Source organism: Schistocerca nitens, chromosome 1 (genome assembly GCF_023898315.1).
Source record: "Schistocerca nitens isolate TAMUIC-IGC-003100 chromosome 1, iqSchNite1.1, whole genome shotgun sequence".
NCBI lineage: Eukaryota > Metazoa > Arthropoda > Insecta > Orthoptera > Acrididae > Schistocerca > Schistocerca nitens.
The window spans coordinates 1,179,048,624-1,179,075,724 of record NC_064614.1 but is presented as its reverse complement, the minus strand read 5'-3'; the positions used below and the strand labels follow the sequence as shown (position 1 = coordinate 1,179,075,724).

At 42.8% G+C, this 27,101-nt stretch overlaps 1 protein-coding gene across 2 annotated transcripts in view; it reads right to left on the bottom strand.

Moving 5' to 3' along the window:
* Positions 1-270: 270 nt before the first annotated feature.
* LOC126239086 (uncharacterized) overlaps positions 271-27,101 on the bottom strand; it is a 138,003-nt gene continuing 111,172 nt past the window's right edge. For both annotated transcript variants that reach the window (XM_049947833.1, XM_049947835.1), the window contains exon 4: positions 271-1,608. In XM_049947833.1, coding sequence (XP_049803790.1) covers positions 1,291-1,608 — 318 coding nt within the window. In that variant the 3' untranslated portion in view covers positions 271-1,290. The remainder of the gene's footprint in view (positions 1,609-27,101) is intronic.

Below are 27,101 nucleotides of genomic sequence, written 5' to 3'. Positions count from 1 at the left end.
ATGGTTTGTTGAGCAAATCACTGCTACAGCAACAGTCTCAGCTTTTACTACCTGTGACACTAGTGATTCTTGTAGTCTCCTTACTGTTCCCTTCTTGTGCTGCAATAACTACATGTCTTTGTCTCGTCAAAGACTGCAGTCAGTGGAGCCAAATTTGTGAGATAATTGTGTGTGTGTGCACGTTTGCGCACCAATACATACTTCGACAATTTTTTAAAATTAATGCTTGCATTTTCAGCTTAGTCATTGCAGAAATTTGAGAGAAAAGCAAAATGTTCAGGAGGACTTACGTTGTCTTTTTGTTTTACTTTTTTTTAAATTGAAGAGATTTTTTGTAATCGACGTATAAATATAAATTACAGATGCAAGCTGTACAGAAAGCTTATTATCAACATAATGTAGGGCATTCCAACGCCTTGGAACAGAAGAAACAGCAACCAACGAAAAAATAAAAATATAAAATAAATCTAAATGAAAACGACGTCGAGGATATGAGAGGAAATTAGTCCGAAAGCGATTTCGATTTGTATGTACAGTAAAAATTTATATTTAAAGCATCTGGAAGACTTATTCATAATCCCATGTTATAACACAGTAGGAAATTCATAAAAACTTGATTATAAATAAAACAGATTATCTACACGCAACTCTTTAAATAACGGTTACAATGCGTATGCGAAGAATTCAACTCATGGGACACACAGGGAGAATGGAGCCCAACAGACTAACCTATTAGCTCCACACTTTCTGAAAAATGTTACTAGATCTAAGTGGTACAAGCAGAAAAAGATCTCGAGGAATTAAGATCGCAAAATTTAAATGAGTGAGTTGCAATCAGGAAAGTGCCACAACATGGGGTATTGAGGGAAAAGAGAGAAGGATCGAACAGCAAATATGAACGGAGGAACGAAAACACTTATTCGTTTTGCAAGAAGGAATAATGAACTGAAAGGAAGGGCGACAAGCACTGATTTCGCGTGGTCCTAAGCGACTAGCTCGCCAAAAACGGAAATGTTAAGTTCATAATGCATTCCTATAATTTTCAACGGATACACTACAGCTGATTTACAGTAGTATTTGATCTCTATTGATCTGGGAGTTGTAACAATAGTAGAACAGTTGAGCACTTAGATAACTTAGTAAAACAAGTCTAATTACTCCAGTCCTCATAGTACGAAAACTTGACACCAGGAGCGCTGGCGTACCACAGTGCTTCAGCACGTTGCCGCTACGCTGCGCTACAGTATCGACAGATGGTCCATATCACTATGGAGTCGCGTTCCGCGGTTGTTACGGAGGGCCGAGCACCGTGGGCTTCCTGTTGGGGTCGGCCCAGGCGGGTCCACCAACGCGGCTCGTGGTCGGCGGCTTCACGTACTGCGCCTGCTTGCCGATCACGGGCACGTGCACGACCGGCAGCAGCCACGCGGTCGTGCCGACGTCGATGGGGAAGGCGCCGACCACGCGCAGCACGAAGATGGCGAAGTTGGCGAGCGCGCACGTGTCCGCCAGGCAGCACGCCGCGTTGACACAGATGCCGGCGAGCGAGATCTCCCCGGCGCGCTTCCGCAGCACCACGCCCACCACCCCGTTCACCAGTCTCACCGCCTGTCGGCATACAGTCTCTCTCATTGGAAGGCTCTGAGAGCGCCAAAGCAAAACAGGCACGGACATCACTCGCTCCACTGTCAGGGGCATTTGTTTAGGAAGTGGAGCCTATTGTGGGCTATCATAAGGAAGCACAGAATACGGTAGTTTTCCTAGTAGCCTTGGTCAGTTAAAATCGTAACTGCATTACCTGTACGTTAGGTGTGCTGCATACCTATCAGGCATTACCTCATTTCGATCGCTCTGCTTGCGTGTGTGATAGGTGCCTTACCTGATTCCCTTAAAAACCGAAAGCAGTGACCTGTTTACAAACTGAGTGGGAATATACAAGGCGTGTTTTTTTAAGTAAGTACCGTTTTGAAATAAAAAAAAGACATGCTAAGATACCTCAATAATTTAATTTTTACATGAAAGCCTGTACCTTAATCTACACACTGACGCCATTACAGTCTGATTCTTCCTTGTTTACGTTGAGTACTGAGTTTTTAAGATGCCTCAGATAATCGTGAGTCCCACCGACTGTGAGGTACGGGCTATTATAAGATTTCTTATATCGATATTCATTGTGAGATCTGTGCAGTTTATGGAGAAAACATTATGAGTGATGGAATGGTAAGAAAGTGGGTGAGAGCATTTCAAGATGTCCGCAAAAATGTGCATGATGAACAACGGAGTGGGTGTCCTTCGGTCGTTAATGAAAGTTTGGTGCAGGAAGTGGACAATAAGGTGAGGGAAAACAGACACTTTACGATTTCCTCCTTGTGGGATGGCTTTCCTAATGTTTCTTTTTGAGTTTTGTATGGCATTGTGACCGAGCGCTTGAATTACCGAAAATTGTGCGCACGTTGGGTACCGAAAATGTTGACGGATGTGCACAAAACCAAACGTTTAGACAGTGCACTGACTTTCCTTGAGCGGTACCACAGCGACGGTGATGATTTCTTAAGCCAGATTGTTACTGGCGATGAAACAAGGGTGGCCTACGTGACACCAGAATCAAAGCAACAGTCCATGGAATGGCGGCATTCAGATTCACCCAGAAAAGTGAAGTTTAAGTAAACAATTTCTGCCCGGAAAATCTTGTGCACAGTTTTTGGGGACAAAAAAGGAGTACTGCTTGTGGAATTTCTGCCTTGTAATGGGACAATCAATGCAGCAGCTTATTGTAAGGCATTGTACAATCTGCGCCGCTCGATTCAGAACAAAAGACGTGGCAAATTGAGCAAGGGCATCGTTTTGGTGCAAGACAATGCCCGTCTGCATGTGGCGAATCACACCAAAGACCTCATGACATCTTTTCGATGGGAAACTCTAGATCATCCTCCATACAGCCCCGATCTTGCGCCCAGTGACTACAATCTGTTCCTGCACTTGAAGAAACACCCGGGCAGTCAGCGTCTTCAAGACGATGGCGAAGTCAAAACAGTGGTTTTTTTTATTATTATTTCGTTTGGCATCAAGGATACATTACTTTTTGAATTGAACAGCAATGATGTTCCTGGTAACACAATATGCATATACTACAAATAAAATAGATTACATTCATTTATGGTAATAAAAGTCTTAGATTAGATCGATAAATCAATAATACACATATGGATAAAAACACTAGGATGAGTTACATGTAAAAGAGAAAATGTGGTTTTTATAAACAGTAATATAAAAACTATAGGTTAATACCTAAAGTATCCAGCCAGGAGATTGCTTCCTCAGAGTCCTCATGTATGCTGGTCAGAGTTCCAGTTTATTTCCGTAGGGGACACTCTGTGACTATGTGGTGTATTGTTTGTCGTTGGTGTCCGCAGTCACACTTGGCACTTTCAGCGATTCCTCACTTATGCTTCAAGTCCTGGCATCTTCCGTGCTTGGTGCGTATGCGATTTAGGGTGGTCCACGACCTCCTAGGTAAGTGGAATCCAGGAGGGACTCGTGTAGGATCAGCAATGAGACCTGCAGAATCGGGATTGGCTGCGAACCATTCTTCCCGCCATGCTGTTTCTGGTTGGAATCCTTCAGAAGTAAGCCTTCTTCCAAGTCTCCAGGAGGGTTTCCTGGACTTAAGACGTTGCCTTTGAGTGGCATCACAGTCCTGGTGTAGCGGTAACTCGGGATTCTTGGAGCATTTCTCCCATTCCCTTTTCAACGCTGCTTGACGTCGTAACTTCGGTGGTGCAATATTAGACAGAACAGGTAGCCATTCTGTGGGTGTGGATTTTATTGTCCCGGATACGCTTCTCATGGCTACATTCAGCTGCGTGTCTACCATGGCTGTATGAGCGCTGTTCAGCCATACTGGGCTGCAATATTCCACAACAGAGTATACAAGTGAGAGGGAAGTTGTTTTCAGTACTGATGCCTTAGCTCCCCAGCTTGTTCCGGAGAGTTTGTGTATTATATTGTTTCTGGTTCTCATTTTTAAAGCTGTTTCAGTCAGGTGTTTTCTATACGTTAGCGAACGATCCAAGGTCAGGCCAAGATATTTTGGGAATGGGTTATATAACAGCAACTGATTTCTAAAGGAAATTTGCGGTTTATAGCGAGCATGCCTATTACTCAGATAGAAGGTGGAGGATTCAGTTTTATTTCTGTTTACTTTGAGTCGCCATCCATTAAAAAATTCATCTAGAATTCGCAGATCCTGAGTGAGAGTCATTTCTGAAGTTGTAAAATCGTTAGCCTGCGTCACCAAGGCTATGTCATCAGCATAGATAAATGTTGTTGCTTTCGTTTCTGGCAAGTCAGCGACATATAAATTGAAAAGTAGGGGGGCCAATACTGATCCTTGTGGTAGCCCGTCATTTAAATTGTATACCTTGCTTACTTGACCTTTTAGGTGAACCTGGAATTTCCTGTTGGACAGCATGTTATTGTGATGCAGTGGTTAACAAGTCAGGTGGCAGACTTCTATGAGGAGGGTATTCAAAAACTGGTACAACATTATGACAAGTGCCTCAATGTTGACGAAAATTATGTAGAAAAGTAGATTAAGGTACAGGCTTTTGTGTAAAAATAAAATTCTTGAGATATCTTAACACATATTTTTAAAATTTCAAAACGGTACTTACTTAAAAAACACGCCTTGTATAAACTATAGATATAATATATTATTATAATATATTAATAATTATATTAGTATAATATTATATATATTATAATATAATAATATATTACATATAATAAATATTATATACAATACATATTATATATATAATATATGTATAAAATATATAACCTACAGAAAATTTTTGTATTACATAGTTGTCCTTCTGCCTGATACTAAAGTAAACAATATTTATAGCAAAATTGAAACTTTGAATGATTAATTCAGGCTTTATTCGAAAATTGTTGCAAGACATGGCAGCTATGGTTTATCTTGCATTAATGTGACAACATGGGACTTCTACTATGTGCACTGAACCACTTAAGCAGTGTGTACCCGAATGCCAACATTAAATAGGCTTTCAGTACAGGAGGTCACAGCAAAAGCTGTAATAAAACACACACATTGGAACCCTGCGTACATTTATTGCGCACGAATACAAATGGAACGAAAATGAATCAGAATCAACTGCTGTTCTTCAAAATAGTCCCCCCAGTGCATCCACGCAGCATTGCCAATTATGAGGAAGACGCTGAATGCCACTGGCATTGCCACCAATGTGTGCCACCTGTCGCCAAAATTTCTTAAGGATTTTTGTCCTGTTAGCAAAGAGCTTCCCAGGCAATGGTTTCTTCTGTCGTGGGATGAGGTCAGTGTCACATAGACTGAGGTCTGGTGACTTGGATGGTTGGGGAAGGATTTCCCATGCCCACCGCTGTACACAATTCTTGATGACGGCTGCACTGTGGACTGTAGCGTATCATGGAGTGTGACTGCATTATCCAGCAATCGGACGTTTCCGCCGAAGTGTACATCGCAGATGCAGAAAGTTGTGTTAGTATTGGGCACTGACGGTGTGGCCGTCCCTAATATATATTAACAGTCATACGCTAGAATGGGCATGACCCTCGCGAGTTATGCCCTATCACACGCAGCTGCTGGTAGTTCCGCATGACACTGAGTAGAATTTTACGCAGTGAGAAAGGCAACTTTCACGTGTGCTCGCTGTTCCACTCTGCTTATATCCATCTTATAGTAACGCCATGTTACCAGCGAATGTTACAGGCGTACCGCGCCACCGTCGCATGCGGTCGCAGTATGTCGTTTGATTTCGGTACTGTTTGCCGCCGGCTTTCTATTGTGTTTACTGAGATGACGATGAAGCCACATGTTCGCACGACATGTCATAGTGCCTATGACTTACGGAATGACCTTCTTATAAAACATGTTTCTATTATTCAAACAGAACTTTCGCATTTGTCAATAATAACAGGAAACTCTTTCCTTTGATCATGATGAAGAACGTTCTATTGAGTTCAAAATAACAACAATAATTATGCACATTTTTTATGTTTGTAAATGTAAACTGTACTAGCATCAAAGTAATTGCTTTGGTTACATAAAAGCACAGAAGTTGCACGATCAAATAATGTTTAATACTTATAAAATGTAATTTATAAGTTGTAAGAATATAAAATAATACTAGATTAACATTGAATGATGTGCCGTTCTAATTATGTGCAAAGCAACAAAAGAAACAAGAAAACAAAGAGATTTCTATTTTCTCTCCCAGAGATTTATTTATGTTTCTTTTCCTGCCAGTGCTAACAAATCTACAGGTAAACCTGCCATTTACTACGTCATCTATGTACTGTACCAAAACTGCTTAACCGTTCCTTTGCTAGAGCGCAACTCTTCTTAGGAGGAAACTAGAATCTGTGGCGTAGCTAAGTTCTTTGGTACCCGATATGGAAATTTAAGTTGTCACCTCCACCCCTCCAACCCCACACAAACATCAAATAATTCTTTATTGAGGAATAGTGTTTTTGCCGGCCGTTGTGACCGAGCGGTTATAGGCGCTTCAGCCCGGAACGGCGCTGCTGCTACGATCGCAGGTTCGAATCCTGCCTCGGACATGGATGTGTGTGATGTCCTTAGGTTAGTTAGGTTTAAGTAGTTCTAAGTCTAGGGGACTGATGACCTCAGATGTTAAGTCCCATAGGGCTTAGAGCCATTTGGACCATTTTTAAGAGAGTTTTTGATACATGTGGTTAAGTAAGCAAAGCGTAATTTGTAAATAGGTTTTGTGAGTGTTAACAAGTAAGTAAATCCCATCTTCATAAATAATACAGTTTAACTGAGCAGTAATGAAGCAATGCAGATAACCAGAGACATTCTTAGTCATAGGTAACATTAACATGTAATTTAGTATCTCTTCTTTCTGACCTTTATCTGCTGCAAATTTTGAAACTGCGTCGCCAAAACCGATATTATTAGCTACACTACGAGGGACGTTCAATAAGCAATTCAAGACTTTTCTCTGGGCCAATTGCGTTGAAAAAATGCGGAATTTGTTCTGGGATGTCGTGGAATATTCCTCCTTCAACCCCTATAGTTTCATGAAATTCTGATAGGTGAAGGCGTTGTAAGTAGCCTTCGAAATGGCGCCTGTAACGGAGAAACTGTCAAACAGACATCTGTCACTGAGTTTCTTTTAGCGGAAAACTAAACTATCGCAGATACTCAAAGTCGTTTGCAGAATGTCTACGGATACCTGATTGTGAACGACAGAAACGTGAGCCGTTGGAGGAGGCATCTGTCGTCATCACAACATCACGAAACCTGTTCGATTTCCGTAGTCGGTGGGCAGTACACACCTGTGACTCCTACAGTGATCAAAGCGGCATCTTTAATCTGTCATGGCGACGATCTTCTGGAACTCTTATGGGGTTATTGCTTTTGATGTCCTCCGTGGAGCAGCGATCAACTCGGACGTGTGTTGTGCCACCCTCAGGATATTGAAGGAATGACTTGAGCGTGGGCCGATGGGGTGGCCGAGCGGTTCTAGGCGCTTCAGTTTGGAACCGCGAGACCGCTACGGTCGCAGGTTCGAATCCTGCCTCGGGCATGGATGTGTGTGACGTCCTTAGATTAGTTATGTTTAAGTAGCTCTAAGTTCTATGGGACTGATGACCTCAGCAGTTAAGTCCCATAGTGCTTAGAGCCATTTGAACCATTTTTTTGAACTTGAGTGTGCTTGTCACCATAAACATGCAAAGAAACGCCTCCTCCTCCATGACGACGCACGTATGCGCACGCGAGAGGAGCTCACAAAACTTCATTGGACTGATCTTCTTCATCAACCATACAGCTCTGATCTCGCACCTTCAGATGTCCTTCTGTTCGACCCAGTGAAGGATGTACTCCGCGGAAAACATTACGTGGATGACGGAGAAACAATTGATGCAGCAAGATGTTGGCTCCAACGTCGACGAGTAGAATGGTACTATGCGGACACACAGGTCCTGCCACTAAGGTGGCGTAAGGTTGTCGCATTGAATGGGGATTATGTTGAAAACAGGGTTTTGTAGCCAAAAGAGTGGGAATAATATGGCTTACTGGAATCCTTAATAAAACCAACTCTTTTCCAGGAAAAAATCGTTGCATTACTTATTGTACAGCCCTCATGACTTGTCATCCACCTCTGCAGCCACACACAAACATGAAATAATTTTTTATTGGGGAAGCAATTTTTTTATTCCAGTGGTTAAGTAAGCAATGTATTACGTTAATTATTTTGTATGCATGTTTTATGAATGTTAACAAAAAAGTAAAACACATTATTATAAATAAGACAACTTAATTGATTATTAATGAAGCCTTCGATAATAAAGGATCTGTTTGCATTATTTTACAATCTCAAATCTGTACTTACCACAAAATAATACCAGCATGAAAACCTCCACAGCACAATCAAATCGTAAAGACAGTTTAGTGAATGACAAGCTATCTTAACAATGCCCCCTGTGCAAACAATATTTATACATCAATCTAAGATTATTAACGTCTCTTTCTCAAAGTACCCCTTGAGAATAATTTTTGTTTGCACGCTGTTTTAGCGGTAAAATGCGCGTACGCATACAAAAGCCTGCCAGCTTCCTTAAGAGTCAGAAATGAAACGCTGAAACTCGTCCACACAACCCAGCAAGTTTCGTCATCCCATGAAGCTGGTACTCAGTGCAGCCTCCATCCCTCCCACACACACACTCCCATAGCGACGCCTCTGGCCAGAGTTGGACAGAAGTCGCCGACATGCAGAGCTGATGAAGAAGAAGTTGAACAGCGGTGCGCAGGTATCAGACCTTCCTTGCCAAGCCTGGACAAGGCCTGAGCTCGCTCACGCACTGCGAGTCTAGTCAGCGCTCCGGCTGCCCCCACCACTGCACTATAGCGAGCAGGTGTGTAAGTCGGACGGCAATATGCTGAAAGCTACACACGAGGGAAACTTAGGAAGAAGTGTTTACAACAGAGTACTGCTACTTCTAAGAGCGAAAATCGCACCCCTTTTTTATTACGTATATTTATTTTTTTCTTTTTATTTTTATGCCCAACCAATAACTTTTATTATGTGATTAAAGAAGTACAGTAGACAGTGCTAATACGTTGAGCAGATCTACTAAAAGCCTTATATGTAGGCATTTAGCAATAAGGTGTAATGCTTATTAATTTATTTACCTTTCAATTTTGTAATAGTAATGTAATACACTCCTGGAAATGGAAAAAAGAACACATTGACACCGGTGTGTCAGACCCACCATACTTGCTCCGGACACTGCGGGAGGGCTGTACAAGCAATGATCACACGCACGGCACAGCGGACACACCAGGAACCGCGGTGTTGGCCGTCGAATGGCGCTAGCTGCGCAGCATTTGTGCACCGCCGCCGTCAGTGTCAGCCAGTTTGCCGTGGCATACGGAGCTCCATCGCAGTCTTTAACACTGGTAGCATGCCGCGACAGCGTGGACGTGAACCGTATGTGCAGTTGACGGACTTTGAGCGAGGGCGTATAGTGGGCATGCGGGAGGCCGGGTGGACGTACCGCCGAATTGCTCAACACGTGGGGCGTGAGGTCTCCACAGTACATCGATGTTGTCGCCAGTGGTCGGCGGAAGGTGCACGTGCCCGTCGACCTGGGACCGGACCGCAGCGACGCACGGATGCACGCCAAGACCGTAGGATCCTACGCAGTGCCGTAGGGGACCGCACCGCCACTTCCCAGCAAATTAGGGACACTGTTGCTCCTGGGGTATCGGCGAGGACCATTCGCAACCGTCTCCATGAAGCTGGGCTACGGTCCCGCACACCGTTAGGCCGTCTTCCGCTCACGCCCCTACATCGTGCAGCCCGCCTCCAGTGGTGTCGCGACAGGCGTGAATGGAGGGACGAATGGAGACGTGTCGTCTTCAGCGATGAGAGTCGCTTCTGCCTTGGTGCCAATGATGGTCGTATGCGTGTTTGGCGCCGTGCAGGTGAGCGCCACAATCAGGACCGCATACGACCGAGGCACACGGGGCCAACACCCGGCATCATGGTGTGGGGAGCGATCTCCTACACTGGCCGTACACCACTGGTGATCGTCGAGGGGACACTGAATAGTGCACGGTACATCCAAACCGTCATCGAACCCATCGTTCTACCATTCCTAGACCGGCAAGGGAACTTGCTGTTCCAACAGGACAATGCACGTCCGCATGTATCCCGTGCCACCCAACGTGCTCTAGAAGGTGTAAGTCAACTACCCTGGCCAGCAAGATTCGGGATCTGTCCCCCATTGAGCATGTTTGGGACTGGATGAAGCGTCGTCTCACGCGGTCTGCACGTCCAGCACGAACGCTGGTCCAACTGAGGCGCCAGGTGGAAATGGCATGGCAAGCCGTTCCACAGGACTACATCCAGCATCTCTACGATCGTCTCCATGGGAGAATAGCAGCCTGCATTGCTGCGAAAGGTGGATATACACTGTACTAGTGCCGACATTGTGCATGCTCTGTTGCCTGTGTCTATGTGCCTGTGGTTCTGTCAGTGTGATCATGTGATGTATCTGACACTGGTAGCATGCCGCGACAGCGTGGACGTGAACCGTATGTGCAGTTGACGGACTTTGAGCGAGGGCGTATAGTGGGCATGCGGGAGGCCGGGTGGACGTACCGCCGAATTGCTCAACACGTGGGGCGTGAGGTCTCCACAGTACATCGATGTTGTCGCCAGTGGTCGGCGGAAGGTGCACGTGCCCGTCGACCTGGGACCGGACCGCAGCGACGCACGGATGCACGCCAAGACCGTAGGATCCTACGCAGTGCCGTAGGGGACCGCACCGCCACTTCCCAGCAAATTAGGGACACTGTTGCTCCTGGGGTATCGGCGAGGACCATTCGCAACCGTCTCCATGAAGCTGGGCTACGGTCCCGCACACCGTTAGGCCGTCTTCCGCTCACGCCCCTACATCGTGCAGCCCGCCTCCAGTGGTGTCGCGACAGGCGTGAATGGAGGGACGAATGGAGACGTGTCGTCTTCAGCGATGAGAGTCGCTTCTGCCTTGGTGCCAATGATGGTCGTATGCGTGTTTGGCGCCGTGCAGGTGAGCGCCACAATCAGGACCGCATACGACCGAGGCACACGGGGCCAACACCCGGCATCATGGTGTGGGGAGCGATCTCCTACACTGGCCGTACACCACTGGTGATCGTCGAGGGGACACTGAATAGTGCACGGTACATCCAAACCGTCATCGAACCCATCGTTCTACCATTCCTAGACCGGCAAGGGAACTTGCTGTTCCAACAGGACAATGCACGTCCGCATGTATCCCGTGCCACCCAACGTGCTCTAGAAGGTGTAAGTCAACTACCCTGGCCAGCAAGATTCGGGATCTGTCCCCCATTGAGCATGTTTGGGACTGGATGAAGCGTCGTCTCACGCGGTCTGCACGTCCAGCACGAACGCTGGTCCAACTGAGGCGCCAGGTGGAAATGGCATGGCAAGCCGTTCCACAGGACTACATCCAGCATCTCTACGATCATCTCCATGGGAGAATAGCAGCCTGCATTGCTGCGAAAGGTGGATATACACTGTACTAGTGCCGACATTGTGCATGCTCTGTTGCCTGTGTCTAAGTGCCTGTGGTTCTGTCAGTGTGATCATGTGATGTATCTGACCCCAGGAATGTGTCAATAAAGTTTCCCCTTCCTGGGACAATGAATTCACGGTGTTCTTATTTCAATTTCCAGGAGTGTATATCCAGAGCTATGACTCGTGATACGGTCTGAATCAGTTATTATGAAAAGATCATGAGTCCAATTTTTCACAAACTCAGATTTGAGCTCTATTGCACTCTCCATCTGTAGGCGCATGTATCTGTGTTGAGAACGTCCTGAGCTTCTGCCTTTAAATCCAAAAAAATCGTTGACAAAATATTTAGTTGGTATGAAAATGTCATGAGTCCAGGACTCATAAAGTTTTCATACTACATCTTCTCATCAATTTTATGTAATAATTTTTTAAATCAACGGAAGTAGTCTACGGTTTATGTCCCTACATTAACAACAATCAAATTTACCCAGTACCGATTTCATGATCTATTGTTGGCACCACATGTAAGACAAATATTGTATTATTGTTGTCTAATCTTTCATTGGTAGTGGCAATTTAATCAGAAAAGAGAGCGTGGACTCAAATGAAGATGGTAACAGCCATAACAAGACGAAAGGCACATGGCATTATGATAAATACAAACATATCGTGATAAAGAAGGCTAGATTACGAGGAGAAGCGTACATTAACTACAATGGACAAAACATTCCTGCATCTTGTGTGTATGAAAAAATGTTTCAATGCTTTCCTATCCGGGGGCACTCTTTTCTACCTTGTGACAAGGTGTTTGGGGGTATAAGAAGAAAGTTACGACACACTGATTGAATTTACACCGTGAATGAATCTATTGAGATTATTCTTCATTCTGCCAATAAAAAGAACTCATTCATTTCAACTACCTTGAGGACAACAACATTGTTGAGAACTATAAGGACTGGTGGGCAGATCTTTCTAAATGCAATTCCCAGAGTTTAGAAACAAAGGGAAAAGATAGTTCAATGAAAGTCAACGTCAATGTTTCACAGTACAATATGTTTTAAGTAGGACAGCCACAACCCACGGGTATTAGTAGTCCGATAATTCATTGATGGACTGACTCAAATTCTTTCAGACTTTTAAAACACCTAGCAAATATCAGACTCCCAACAACCGTAGCACACGGAGTGAAACGTCCTATAAACAAAGTTAAGATAAACGATATAAAAAACTGGAACAGTACATCCCAGAGGAGCACAAAAACTTTTATATTGATTTATTCACTTGGCCTACAACTGCTCCAGAAGATGAAAATGTATGAAACCTACAGAAAATGTTGCAACAATGCTTGTCTGTAATGATGATTATGATAAAATACTATTTGTAATTTTTGTTTATTAATAAATTATCAAAATTCTATAGTTGTACTATTATTTGTTTTAATTTGGATCAAAAAGGTCAGGAGTCCAAGATAAAAAAATTAATTTGAAGAATGTGAAAATAAAAATTGATGATTTGAAGATGTAGATTTAATGGTTTCCAGGTACACCAGAGTATAAAAGTCCAAGTACTTCATATCTTCTACCATTGAAGCATAAAACAGTTTTCTTTGAATATCTAAAAATCATGTTTTATGTACTTATGACCTTTTCATAATAACCGATTCCAGTACATTAGACAGTGCTAATACGTTGAGCAGAACTACTAAAAGCTTAATGTGTAGGCATTTAGCATTAAGGTATAATGTTTATAAATTTATATACCTTTCAATTTTACAATAGTAATATAATATATCCAGAGCTATGGCTCCTGATACGGTCAGACATGTGGAGTTACTACGATAATGATGGAAGCTGAAGCAATGAATTAGAATTTATGCCATAGCCGGGCCTCGAACCCAGGTCTTCTTGCTTACTAGGCAGAAATACTGACGATTACATCACTGCAGTACTATGCTCAACAGTGCTGCACGAACTACCCAAATCGAGTGCCCTCGCCAACACTCTCTTCAATTTAGATCTTCAGCTTACTTTCTCTTACATTGTCACTATTACAAGGGCTCTCTGGCACTGGAATAGCACCCCGGCGTTGGGCATAATGGGGAAGTCCTGTGCCACAAGTGATCTTACAGATCTCATAATTAAACTTTCTACAATACATTTAAGTCTCATTTTTATCTACGAGAAAGACAGATTTCAATGTCTTGGGGAAAATTTAATTATAAATTATGGAGTCACGCAGATTAAAATCTGTTATAATGGAACGTTGACACAATACTGTCAACTCCATAACAGAAAAAAAAAGTTCGCACACATGTGATGAAGTAAACATTGAAATAACTTAGCGGCTTGTTTATGCATTCGAGAATATTGCTCTTGGGATGACATTTTATAAAAGTTTTGTAAATACCTGGACTGGACAAACAGGCATTTGAGCTGGGTGCTACGCTGTATTATTCGCGCAAACGACGTTGACACTCAGCGCGTGGCTGAGAGGGGCGACTATAAATGGGAAATGCCTTTACTGTCGCTCCCATCAGCTACCGCGCGGAGTGTCAACTTTGTTTGCGCGTGTAGTACGTTTATCAGCTCAAGCTGGAAATAATGAGGTACAGTAGTAGCCAACAGCAAGGAAAATTTCAGTCGCGCAATGTCTTGGTATCTCCATGACAAATTGTGATGACCATGATCAGTGTACTGCCCAAAGGCAGATTTTTACGTGCTAACTCTCCATTCTCTCCAGTCTTCTGCCATCCAGACCTGCGTAATGACGTCGTCTATCATCTTGTATCTCCTCCTTCCTCTCAACCTTCTACCACAAACTAATCCTTCCAAATCGTCTGGTAGCAGGCTGTGTCGTCCCATACAATGTCCCATGCAGTCCCTCCTTTCTCTTATAACTTCTTCTCTCACCAACACTCCTTTTATCGGATGACGTTGCGATGGCAGATTTAGTTTTGCGTTTTATTCGTGCAGCGGGTTTTTATCACTTGATCTAAGTGTTCGTCCTTTTCTTGTGTTGAGTCTGGCCTTTGGCCTACGATTTTAGACTGGGGTTTTTAGTGCATTTCTTGGTGGTTGGCTTCTCCTTTTTTGTTTCTATGGTCGGCCAACCACTGTCACACTCGGTGTGATTTTAATTCCTTTTGTCTGGTCTTTGTCTGTGTCTTGCTTGTCCTGTGTCGTCTCTCCTCATCTCCATTGCTTGTTTTTGTTCCTTGTGGGAGTTTCAAGTTCATGGAAAAAGTGACAGATGGCCCTAGTAGTCTGGTCCCTTCAGTGCCACCAACCAACCAACCAACTCCTTCGTTACTTGCTCTTTCCATCCAGCTTATCCTCTCCATTCTGCTCCACATTCACATCTCAAACGATTGTAGCCCATCCCGGACTGTTAAGCGTCACGATGGGTGACGTCGGACGCAGATTTACATAGGAGCGTACAGTGAAACACTGGTAGTATTGACAGTCGTTCAAGCAGACTTGTACAGCACTCCAGCCAACCTCACGGCTGCACTGTGCCCTTACAGACGCAGCCGATCGCGGAATGCGCTGAAGTTCCGATCCGCTGGTGACATCCGTTGTTCTGGGTCGCGAAGTCGAGAACCGCACAAGAAAGCCACGCCGTGCGAGCCTCCAGCAATGAAGAACGAGCGTGGCCCGCTCATGATGTCTTCCCGGCTGCGCCGTCCCCATGTCGTGCGTTTGGGTGCAGTAGCTGACACCAGATGTTCGTTGCCGAGCAACAATGCCCCGGTTATCTCCAAGGGATCGACCAGGACGATGACCGATGTCGTCTAGGTGGTTAGGAGGCCGTGACAGTGCGCCTTCCCCAGCCAGATTGTAGACAGCTTGCCTTCCGTTGGCTGAAGTCCTTCGGATAGTGGATGCTGACCGCAAAACAGCTCCCTGCATCGGCGAAGTTTCCTAAGTCCCACGACCGCTACACCACAGATAGGAATGCCTTCCCGGAATGCTTTGAGTTAATCAGCAGCAGGTAGTTAGCCGATCTTCATCACCAAGGGTGGGCCATGGTTTCTGTAAAACTCATAAACACGTCATTCTCTCCGATTCAGACAGACAGAATGGTGGACCACTTTGAGGCCCAAAGCTCGAATCATTATAGCTACCCATCTGACGTAGTCCTACTGCAGGGGGACGAGTAAGTTTGCTTGCTATTACCTATCTTTTTTTTATCTTGTGTTTGTGAGCTTCACAGATTTGGAAAGCTAATCGCGGATTCGTAGCAGTTTTCCATACGATTTGAGATACCTACCAGTTGTTAACAGTACATTCCGTACCAACTGAGCTTCATTAAAGCAGTCATTTGTTATAATTTTGCGTACATCAACGTCTAAATTATATAATTGTGGTACAGATATGAGAAAAATAAACTCATACGTTGAAGCTTAGGAGCGTTTTTGCTTTTGTAATTTGTCCTACAGCTGTCCTGGCCAAGCGGTCCTAACTTAACACTTTGCCGTCCGCACGTCTCGTACAAATTTATTCGCTTGGCGCCGGCAGCGCTAATTCGGTTTAATTGGCTTGTCGCCGGCCGCTTGTCACCTTTCCGTTGATGACAAGATTCAAACACAGTGACTTCTGCGCGCTTTAATTTTTCCGGAAATCCTCTATTTTGCCGTATCGTTCCACAAACTCGAATTTTCTTTTCAAGTAACTTCTCTGAAAGTTCTACACTGTTATAATAGTTATCCATGTAGAAATGATGCCACTTTCCATAAGAAGATGTTAATAGTTACATCACTGTTTTCGCGAAGGGGTGTCCAGCGCTCGAATGTATCTTGAATGAGGAAATGTATCCGGTACTTGAATCACACAGCATCCGAATGAGCATGCCATATTTCGTAATTTTCGAAGGATTGTAAACTTTAAAATTTAACTGTCCTCGCCACGGTATCATTCCTTCATTAGCTGAGATGTTTTCACTTAGATTAAACGTTTCTTTAAACTTTTTAGAAAAATAATCAATTACGAATTATTGTTGTTGTCTGAAAAATGTGAAAATCATAGTATTTGTCTGAATCGGTTGCGGGACATCGTTTTCGAAATATCGGTGTGTCTCAACGGATTCGTTGACCAGTAATCATCGATCCTTGATTTTTTTTACAATTCCCATAAGGATAGCAAGCGCAAGCCATTTTCTAAGTTCGGGTCCAGTAACGTCGACAAATTTGGCATTTTTTTTAAAACCCAGTCTCCTTTTATTGCAATTTTGACTGTAATACTTGTTGCTTTCGTTGCTAATATATTCAGATAGATCGTTCCAAATATATAATTCTACGATATCCAAGACGCTCTGTGTATCTTCGGGAAATATGTGAGGACCTGGAGATCTTTCAAATTTATTATTGGTCTTCAGTAAATCATAGTCAGTCTTCTTCGTCTGATTCATCCGAATCAGTTGGCAACCGTAGCGTTCGCCGAATTCTTCTTGGACGTATTTCACTATCTTCCGACAATTCTGCTTCACTTTCATTTTTTTGATATCCAATGTCTTCTTTCCAGTTGGCCAAGTCGTCTGAAACGTCAGACAAGACGTCCGCGCATTCATGGTAAATAATCGTATCGTCTCTTTCGACTGCCACGATGAAAGTGCGCAAGTACTTATAAAAACAAAAAAATTGTTGACGTGTGTAACTTATTGTTACCTAAACAAACCACTAAACAACGAAAAAGATACTAAAGTGCTGTCACCGGCCACTTAGCGATACTATGCACACCACACGACTGTGGTGTCTCTGGCCGTTGACCGCTATTTCGCGCACGACACCACTGTGGAGTCGTCGGTCGCCAAAGTGTTAAAAACAAAATTGACCCGCTTGCGTAGCTAAATTGTGCTATCACTGTGGCGGTGTTCCACCGTAAAACAGGTGCCACTACCTGGAACATTCCGTGTGTGCTGTAGGAAATGTAATTCATTTTCGTAACTAATGATTAAATGAGAGCTGCTCTTATTTGTGTTTACCTCACTGTTGAGATATCGAGAGATTCAGTGGCTGTTACTAGCGCAATTTGTTGGTTGAATGTACAAGGCATACAGTCGCTTCTATAAAGTTTCTGTGTTGAATACGTAAGTTTGGTAAGCAGTTGGCACGCTCCACTGTCGAGTCCCAGCACTTCACCAGCACACTGCGCACACAACATTTCAGTTTTACCAAAATATATGGCGATGTTAAGGGATAATGTCAAGGTGAATCATCACAGGAAGATGTACACGGGGATGTTTTTGTACCTCAACAGTGTTCGAGCTCATGACGCACAGGACACAGTCACACATGCTGCTTCTCTAGGCTGTCGAATTTTGCCTACCTAGTCATATTCTAGAGACACGACACCCAGTGACTTCTTTCTGTTCACTATGCTAATTACTTTGATTCTCAAATGAATCCATGTGGTTCCAGAGACATTTTCAAGACTCAAACATCTTCGATGTATAATAGCAGACTGAAGCAACTAATGAAAATTTATACCAATGCTGGGTTTCGAACTCGGCTCGCCTGCTCAGTGGGCAGATGTGCTGACTACTACGCTACGCTGGCACCCTTGCTTTGCGGCATTGTGCAGACTATCCTAGGGTGCCTCCTTTCTCGATCCAGATTCCAATTTGCACCTCATCCCGCTTGGTAACCCCCGTAAACTCAAACAGCATTGGGGGTGCTCTGCATCTGTAATGGAATTGCACCTCAGTATCAGACGAATTAGGGAATCCCGCCTGAAACCAAGGCATAGGTGTTTTAATCGTACAGCTATGCGTAGGCACTGTGCACGGGTGGTGTAATGTTTCGCACATCTGTCTAGTGACACTGGCACGGTACATCGGTGTGTTTGGTCAGAGGGCTGGCTGCTCCCTGAAGTAAATAAACTGAGTGAAAGGATCAACACTGAACCTGAACGGGTGTCATGTGGCCTCCGCCACAACCTAAACAGAACGAACAATGGCGAGCCAAAAGAAGGAAATTTTTTTTAAAAAATGAGAAGGAGACGCGGGTTCGAATCCCAGCCTTCATTCGTCTCTTCACTCTGCCTATATACATATGGACACTTGAGACTCGAAAAGGTCTCTGGAGCCACATAGTTTCATTTGATTAAAGCACCTATGCCTGGGTTTCAGGCAGGATCCCTCATTTTGTTCTATGCTGAGGTTTTATTCCAACACAGTTGGAGAGCCTCTGCAGTGCTAAACGAGTTTAGGATGAAAAGGGAACCGGCTGAAGAGTGACTGGGAATTTGTATCGAGGAGGGCGGCGTGGTACGATTGTCCGTGCAGTTATGCAAGGTCACTGTGCCACGGTTGCATAGTGGTTAGTGCATCTGCTTTGAATCTCGGCCTTGGTACAAATTTTTGTTCGTTGCTTCAGTGCGCATATATATAACTTTGAATAAATTGAAATGAACACTCAGAAGTTGGAAGAGAGTCAGCTTGCCAAATTCGGAATGTTCCTTTCTGTAATTAATGTTTTTGTAGCATCTAGAGTAATTTAAATGGTTTAGATTTACTAATTCTTTTAAAATTTTGAATTTTTTGATTCACCCTTCACTACAATGTTAAGCACCTCCTATGTAGATTTCATTGTTGTTGATACAGGGTGAATCAGCTGCCCACAACCGCTGTCGGTTTATGTAACCGTGGTGTTATATCGGGCCTTCAGAAACTACGCTCTGGAGTTTCATATTCTCTCGTCCGCTACACGCAAATTCTACAGAAAAAGTAAAAAGAAGCTTTTTTGTAGGAAATTCGATGCATTTAAATAATGTACCGGGTTACGGTTTTGCTAGAGGCCGTAGTTTTTGAGTTATTCTAGAAAAACGCACAAAACTTACCTTCAAACACATCTCCACTCCCACATTCAGTCCCCACCGGTCACGATTTCTAGTTTGTTGTCCATGGCAATCCCTCGTATCACTGTACAAAAACTTCGACTGCAAGAATTGCTTCCAACATTCGGCCTTCTTTGGTCTTCAGTGACTGGTTTTATTACGCCACCGCCTTAATCGAGGATTTACAAATTGTAAAATTGACATTTATGTAAATTTTACCTAACAATTTGGTGAATTTTAATAGCGTAAAATAAACAGTTACATCGTTGCATTCGTCAGACCTTCTGACAACGAAAGTACTGTGCTTGTTCATTTTACGCTGACCTAACGCACAGGATGTCAAGTGGACATAAATAGCACATTATAAAACGTTTGCCATAGCTAAAATAGTTAAAAACGTAAAGCACCTTGTGCAACAGGCTACGTCCATATACGTATTGCTTACAGTTGCTTGTTGCATCATACAAGCACGGTACATGATAGGACAACTATCTACATAAGCTAGACATATTCTAAACAGTGCGAATCCACATGGCGCATAAGGTAAACTGGCAAAACTGCAAAGTTAACTTTCGTATGGCGTGTTGCAGACACTAGATGGCTCTCACATCGGAGCCATGTAACTGATCGTAAGTAATTCTCTTTTCATATTTTTTGTAGCAAGGCTGAAACGACTTGTCGAAGTAATTAGTTTTAGTGTAACATTTACAAAAGTCGTTTTTCTTTCATCACCCTCACGGGCACCTAAATTAATAATGTAATGAAGTAGCCGACTAAGCTGGTAATATAATAGCCCAGTCAACAGAGAAGGAAAAAGGTCGAATATCGGGAATAGTTCATGAAGCCAGAAATGTTTGTACAATGATAGGAAGGAGTACCAAGAACAACGTACTAGAAGTCCTGGCTGGCGAGTAATAAGTGTGGGGGGGGGGGGGGGGGGAATGAGCGTGGCGGTGGAGGTGCATTTGAAGATCAGTTATGGACGTTTTTTTGAGTAACTCGTAAAAGGTCACCTCCAGCGGAAACACATTCTAATACATAATTTAACTGCATTAAATTTCCTACAAAAAAAGGTCCCGTTCATTTTTTTCTGTGCGACTAATAGTTTGCGCGTAGGGAGCGAGAGGATATGAAAATCTCGTGTGTGGTTTTTGAAGGCCATATATAACATTACGGGTTTCATAAACTGACAGCGGTAGGGGCAGCTGAATCAGCCAGCATATTCAGATGGTTGTTTGTTGATAAAGGATTTGAATTTCCGAAGGGTTGTTTGTTCTTTCCAATTCTTTTAATATGCATCACACTTCTGTTGTCTTCATTTACAATAACCCTCTCTCTTTGGTATTCATAAACAACAAGGGTCAAGAATTTGTTTAATGGTAACAACTGGTAACGTAACTCGCAATTAAGAATTCAGTTTTAGTGTAAACAAGAGATAACGAAAACTGCAGAGGCAGAGAGAAAATGAGACACTTGTGGTGGAAACAACGCGAGTGTTTACGAGCAACTGATAGCGTCCTATCTGTGGTGATCGATGAAATCTACAACAGACTGACAGACGTGGCAATAAACGTACAGGGGCCACCGGGGGCGCAACGACGGCTTGCGACAGGATCGTTAAAGCCACGGGTACCCGTGTTTACTTACACAATGGTGCTGTCACAACCGTTCATTTCATACGGCAGTATGTGCTACTCTCATTTCTGCATACTTGTTCCTCTATCGTAAAGACGACGAAAGATGAATACATGCCAGATATTGATTGAATTTTCTCATTTTGCGAGAACTGAATCGTGATCTGTTTAATTGTTAAAAAACCATTCAACAGCCAAGATCGCATAATATTTTTAATTTGAGACAACCGTTTTCAACAGACGATGCTGTCATCTTCAGGTATGTAGGAAAGTGCATATACATGAAATATATCTCAAAAATTAAGATGTAAGATGTTCAGATGTTAGGTTTTAGACTGGTGTCATAAAAACGGGAACTGGGCCTGTACATTTACACACCTTAAAATCTTTTGTTGTAAAACACGTTCATTTTACGCTGACCTCACTCGCAAGATGTCAAGTGTATAAAAATAATATATTATAAAAGGTTTGCCATTGCTAAAACATTTAAAAACATAAACCACCTCGTGCAGCAGGCTGTGTCCATAAGCAAGTTTGTCACAGTTGCTTGTTGCATCATACAAACAGCGAAAAGAATAGCACAATTGTCTACATATGCTGGACATATTCTAAACACTGCGAATCCACTTTAAATGGCATATAAGGTATGTTATGGTGGTATTCACTCCAGAGACTGGTTTGATGCAGCTCTCCATGCTACTCTATCCTGTGCAAGCTTCTTCTTCTCCCAGTACCTACTGCAACCTATATCCTTCTGAATCCGTTTAGTGTATTCATCTCTTGGTCTCCATCTACGGTTTTTTACCCTAAACGCTGCCCTCACGTACTAAATTGGCGATCCCTTGATGCCTCAGATTATGCCCTACTAACTGATCTACTCTTCTAGTCAAGTTGTGCCACAAATTTCTCTTCTCCCCAATTCTACTCAATACCTCCACATTAGTTATATGATCTACCCATCAAATCTTCAGCATTCTTCTGTAGCACCACATTTCGAAAGCCTCTAGTCTCGTCTTGTCCAAACTATTTATCTTCCACGATTCACTTCCATACATGGCTACACTCCATACAAATACTTTCAGAAACGACTTACTGACACTTAAATCTATGCTCGATGTTAACAAATTTCTCTTCTTCAGAAACGCTTTCCTTGCCATTCCCAGTCTACATTTTATATCCTCTCTGCTTCGACCATCATCAGTTATTTTGCTTCCCAAATAGCAAAACTCATTTACTACTTTAAGCGTCTCATTTCCTAATCTAATTCTCTCAGTATCACCTGATTTAATTGGACTACATTCCATTATCCTCGTTTTGCTTTTGCTGATGTTCATCTTATATCCTCCTTTCAAGACACTGTCCATTCCATTCAGCTGCTCTTCCAGATCTTTTGCTGTCTCTGACAGAATTACAATGTCATCGACGAACCTCGAAGTTTTTATTTCTTCCCCATGGATTTTAATTCCTACTCCGAATTTTTCTTTTGTTACCTTTGCTGCTTGCTCAATATACAGATTGAATAACATCGGGGATAGGCTACAAACATGTCTCACTCCCTTCCCAACCATTGCTTCCCTTTCATGCCCCTCGACTCTTATAACCGCCATCTGGTTTCTGTACAAATTGTAAATAGCCTTTCGCTCCCTGTATTTTACCCCTGTCACCTTCAGAATTTGAAAGAGAGTATTCTAGTCAACATTATCAAAAGCTTTCTCTAAGTCTACAAATGCTAGAAACGTAAGTTTGCCTTTCCTTGGTCTATTTTCTAAGATAAGCCTAGGGTCAGTATTGCCTCACGAGTTCCAACATTTCTACGGAATCCAAACTGCTCTTCCTCGAGATCGGTTTCTACCTGTTTTTCCATTCGTCTGTAAAGAAATAGTGTTCGTATTTTGCAGCCGTGGCTTATTAAACTGATAGTTCGGTAATTTTCACATCTGTCAACACCTCCTTTCTTTGGGATTGGAATTATGATATTCTTCTTTAAGACTGAGGGTATTTCGCCTGTCTGATACATCTTGATCACCAGATGATATAGTTTTGTCAGGGCTGGCTCTCCCAAGGCCGTCAGTAGTTCTAACGGAATGTTGTCTACTCCAGTGGCCTTGTTTCGACTTAGGTCTTTCAGTGCTCTGACAAACTCTTCACGCGGTGTCATGTCTCCCATTTCATCTTCATCTACATCCTCTTCCATTTACATAATATTGTTCTCAAGAACATCGCCCTTGTATAGACCCTCTATATACTCCTTCCACCTTTCTGCTTTCCGTTCTTTGCTTAGAACTGGGTTTCCATCTGAGCTCTTGATATTTATACAAGTGGTTCTCTTTTCTCCAAGGGTCTCTTTAATTTTCCTGTAGGCAGTATCAATAAAATTTTTCACTTCCTGTAGATCTAATTTTTGAGACGTTTGTATTCCTTTTTGTCTGCTTCATTTACTGCATTTTTCTATTTTCTCCTTTCATAAATTAAATTCAATATCTCTTCTGTTACCCAAGGATTTCTATTAGCCCTCGTCTTTTTACCTACTTGATCCTGTGCTACCTTCACTATTTTATCTCTCAAAGCTACACCATTCATCTTCTACTGTATTTATTTCCCCCATTCTTGTCAGTCGTTCCCTAATGCTCTCCCTGAAACTCTCTATAACCTCCGGTTCTATCAGTTTATCCAGGTCCCATCTCCTTAAATTCCCATTTTTAGCAGTTTCTTCAGTTTTAATCTACAGTTCATAACCAATAGATTGTGGTCAGAGTCCACTTCTGCCCCTGGAAATGTCTTACAATTTAAAACCTGGTTCCTAAATCTCTATCTTACCATTATATAATGTCTCTGAAACCTTCCAGTATCTCCAGGCTTCTTCCATGTATACAACCTTCTTTCATGATTCTTGAACCAAGTGTTAGCTATGATTAAGTTATGCTCTGTGCAAAATTCTACCAGGCGGATTTCTCTTTCATTCCTTACCCCCATTCCATATTCACCTATTACGTTTCCTTCTCTTCCTTTTCCTACCATCGAATTTCAGTCACCCATGACTATTAAATTTTCGTCTTCCTTCACTGTTGTTGTTGTGGTCTTCAGTCCTGAGACTGGTTTGATGCAGCTCTCCATGCTACTCTATCCTGTGCAACCTGCTTCAACTCCTAGGACGTACTGCAGCCTACATCCTTCTGATTCGCTTCATTATCTGAATAATTTCTTAAATCTCATCATACATTTCATCAATCTCTTCGCCATCTGCGGAACTAGTTGGCATATAAAACTGTGTTACCGTGGTAGGTGTGGACTTCCTATCTTGGCCACAATAGTGCGTTCACTATGCTGTTTGTAGTAGCTTACTCACATTCCTATTTCTTTTTTTTTATTCATTATTAAACCTACTCCTGCACTGCCCCTGTTTGATTTTGTATTAATAACCATGCATTCACCTGACCAGAAGTCTTGTTCCTCCTGCCACCGAACGTCACTAATTCCCACTATATCTAACTTTAACCTATCCATTTCCTTTTTTAAATTTTCTAAGCTACCTGCCCGATTAAGGGATCTTAGATTCCACGCTCCGGCCCGTAGAACGCCAGTTTTCTTTCTCCTGATAACAACGTCCTCCTGTGTAGTCCCCGCCCGGAGATCCGAATGGGGACTATTTTACCTCCGGAATATTTTACCCAAGAGGACGACATCATAATTTAACCATACAGTAAAGCTGCATGTCCTCGGGAAAAATTACGGCTGTAGTTTCCCCTTGCTTTGAGCCATTCGCAGTACCAGCACAGCAAGGCCATTTTGGTTATTGTTACAAGGCCACATCAGTCAATCATCCAGACTGTTGCCCCTGCAACTATTGAAAAGGCTGCTGCCCTCTTCAGGAACTACACGTTTGTCTGGCCTCTCAACAGATACCCCTCCGTTGTGGTTGCACCTACGGTACGGCTACCTGTATCGCTGAGGCACGCAAGCCTGCCCACCAACCGCAAGGTCCATGGTTCATGGGGGGGACGATCCATGTAACGTGTCAAAAAGTTTGACCGTTATTACGGGCAACATAAGACGTCACCTCAAATCATATGCGAATGTATCTGTCTATAGCAATGGATCTTGAGAATTGTGTTTCTTTATTATTAATTTGTGTGTCTTATATTTTGTTGTTACAAGTTGTAGAAGTAAGTAGAGGGACACGCGGTGCTGTCAATCGGCGTAACGACCACCGCAAACTAATCTGCTTCGATAGCGGCAAAGAGATTCATATCGCACCGTCAGCTAGCCAGTTTCGAAAGCGGCAAAGAATAGCTACACAACGCTGGATGTGTCACCGAACGCCGAATGCAGTAATAGTTAAATTATTAAAGATGACAAAGTTATCGCTCGTTTATCTGTTTTAATGGTACCGAATGGGTTCTGTATACATCTAATAGGCTAGTTCTCATCTAGTTCTCACCAAGTTGGGATCGAGTTCTCATATTTTTGTGGTTGAAATCTCAAACTGAATTCGCGTTCATCGGACTGTAGTTTACTGTTAATGCATTGCTGCTTAATTGTTCGAAGTATAAAATTGTTTAGGCTTTCGTGGCCACTTGTTACAAACTGCCTGTTGACTCCTGTCTCGGTTTCTTCAGCCGACATTTATTTGATGATTTTTCTGACGTTTCGCCAGCATGAGTGGTTGGTAATGTCAAAGTTTCACCCTCCGTGCTGCAGTCCATCACCAGCAATGGAGAGTGAAGCTTTGACAATGCCAGCCACTCATGCTGGCGAAACGTCAGAAAAATCATCAATCAAACGTCGGCTGAAGAACCCGAGACACGAGTCAACAGGCAGTTTGTTCGAGTTCGTTCCGATTGCAGGAATAATTTTAAGTTCCATGGAGAGCAGAAGTGAATGAAGAGATATGCACGATAAATGGGGAAATCATCAGAAGATCTTGATCAGTGTAAGAAAATATTTTATAGTGAAATTCATTTCGGATTGTTTACTAGGAAAGGCTATTGTGACCAATACTATGTGGAAAGCTTACGTGTTGAGGATATTGGTTTTAATCCGCGTAGCACCTATTGAGTTCCAGCTGAATAGTGCTTCTGTGTGTGCAACTCTCTCGTACGGACGAGGTCATCCCACAATGGCTTGTGGAGAGTAGCACTGAGCAAGGTAGCGTCTCAGTAGCTAGTTATGGGTGTGGATTTGCAGCAAGCAGCGAACGTGTCACTGGTTTCATTCAACGCAGGCTCTATTGTGGTTATGTTGCGGGATTCAGGTTTACAATACCGCTAAACAACTGTTTACAGTCTGCCAACACCAGTAATTTTGAGTTTTAATGTTATGTTCGCAGGAACCATTAATTAGACTCAAACTGGCGATATCGTGCACTTGGAAATATTGTTATGCGTGACCCACATCTACTTGATGTTAGTTAAAGAGAAAGCTTCTGAGTAGCGCCAACGCCGAAAGAGGGATATTTTTCCACAGTTTGTTAAGCTTAAGGCCAGAAGTGGTAGCGGCAAAGCAGCGCATATTTCATTGTAACTCTCTTTATGGGATTACGGGAACTCGTTCAGATAAGATGTTTCGTGTATTGTGTTTGAAGAAACAAATAAACCAGTAAACGAGATTCATACTCAAGTGTAAACTGAGAAAGAAGTGTACGTCTGCTCCTTTCAACCATACCTTTAAAGCTGAGAAAGTTTTATTTGAGAGAAAGGTATTAAAAATAATTTCAAAGTGAAAATCAATAATAAAAGAGAACTCACTGTTATATGCAGCAAGCAAAAGTTACAGTCGCTAAATATTAAAAGATGAAAATGAATTGATCGGAAAAGAACCCAGTTGCAATAAAGTAAATTAAAAAGAATAGTCGGCTCTTCATTAATAAAAAGTTGAGTAAATGTTTAATTGAATTTACGGGTTCTAATTCAATCGAAAGAAGATACCAGTCATATATAATGCCTGTGATTGAGTTAATTATTTACTGAATTATTTAATATTTTTTCTGAGAGGAATCACTAAAGACCAAGCGGTAGATA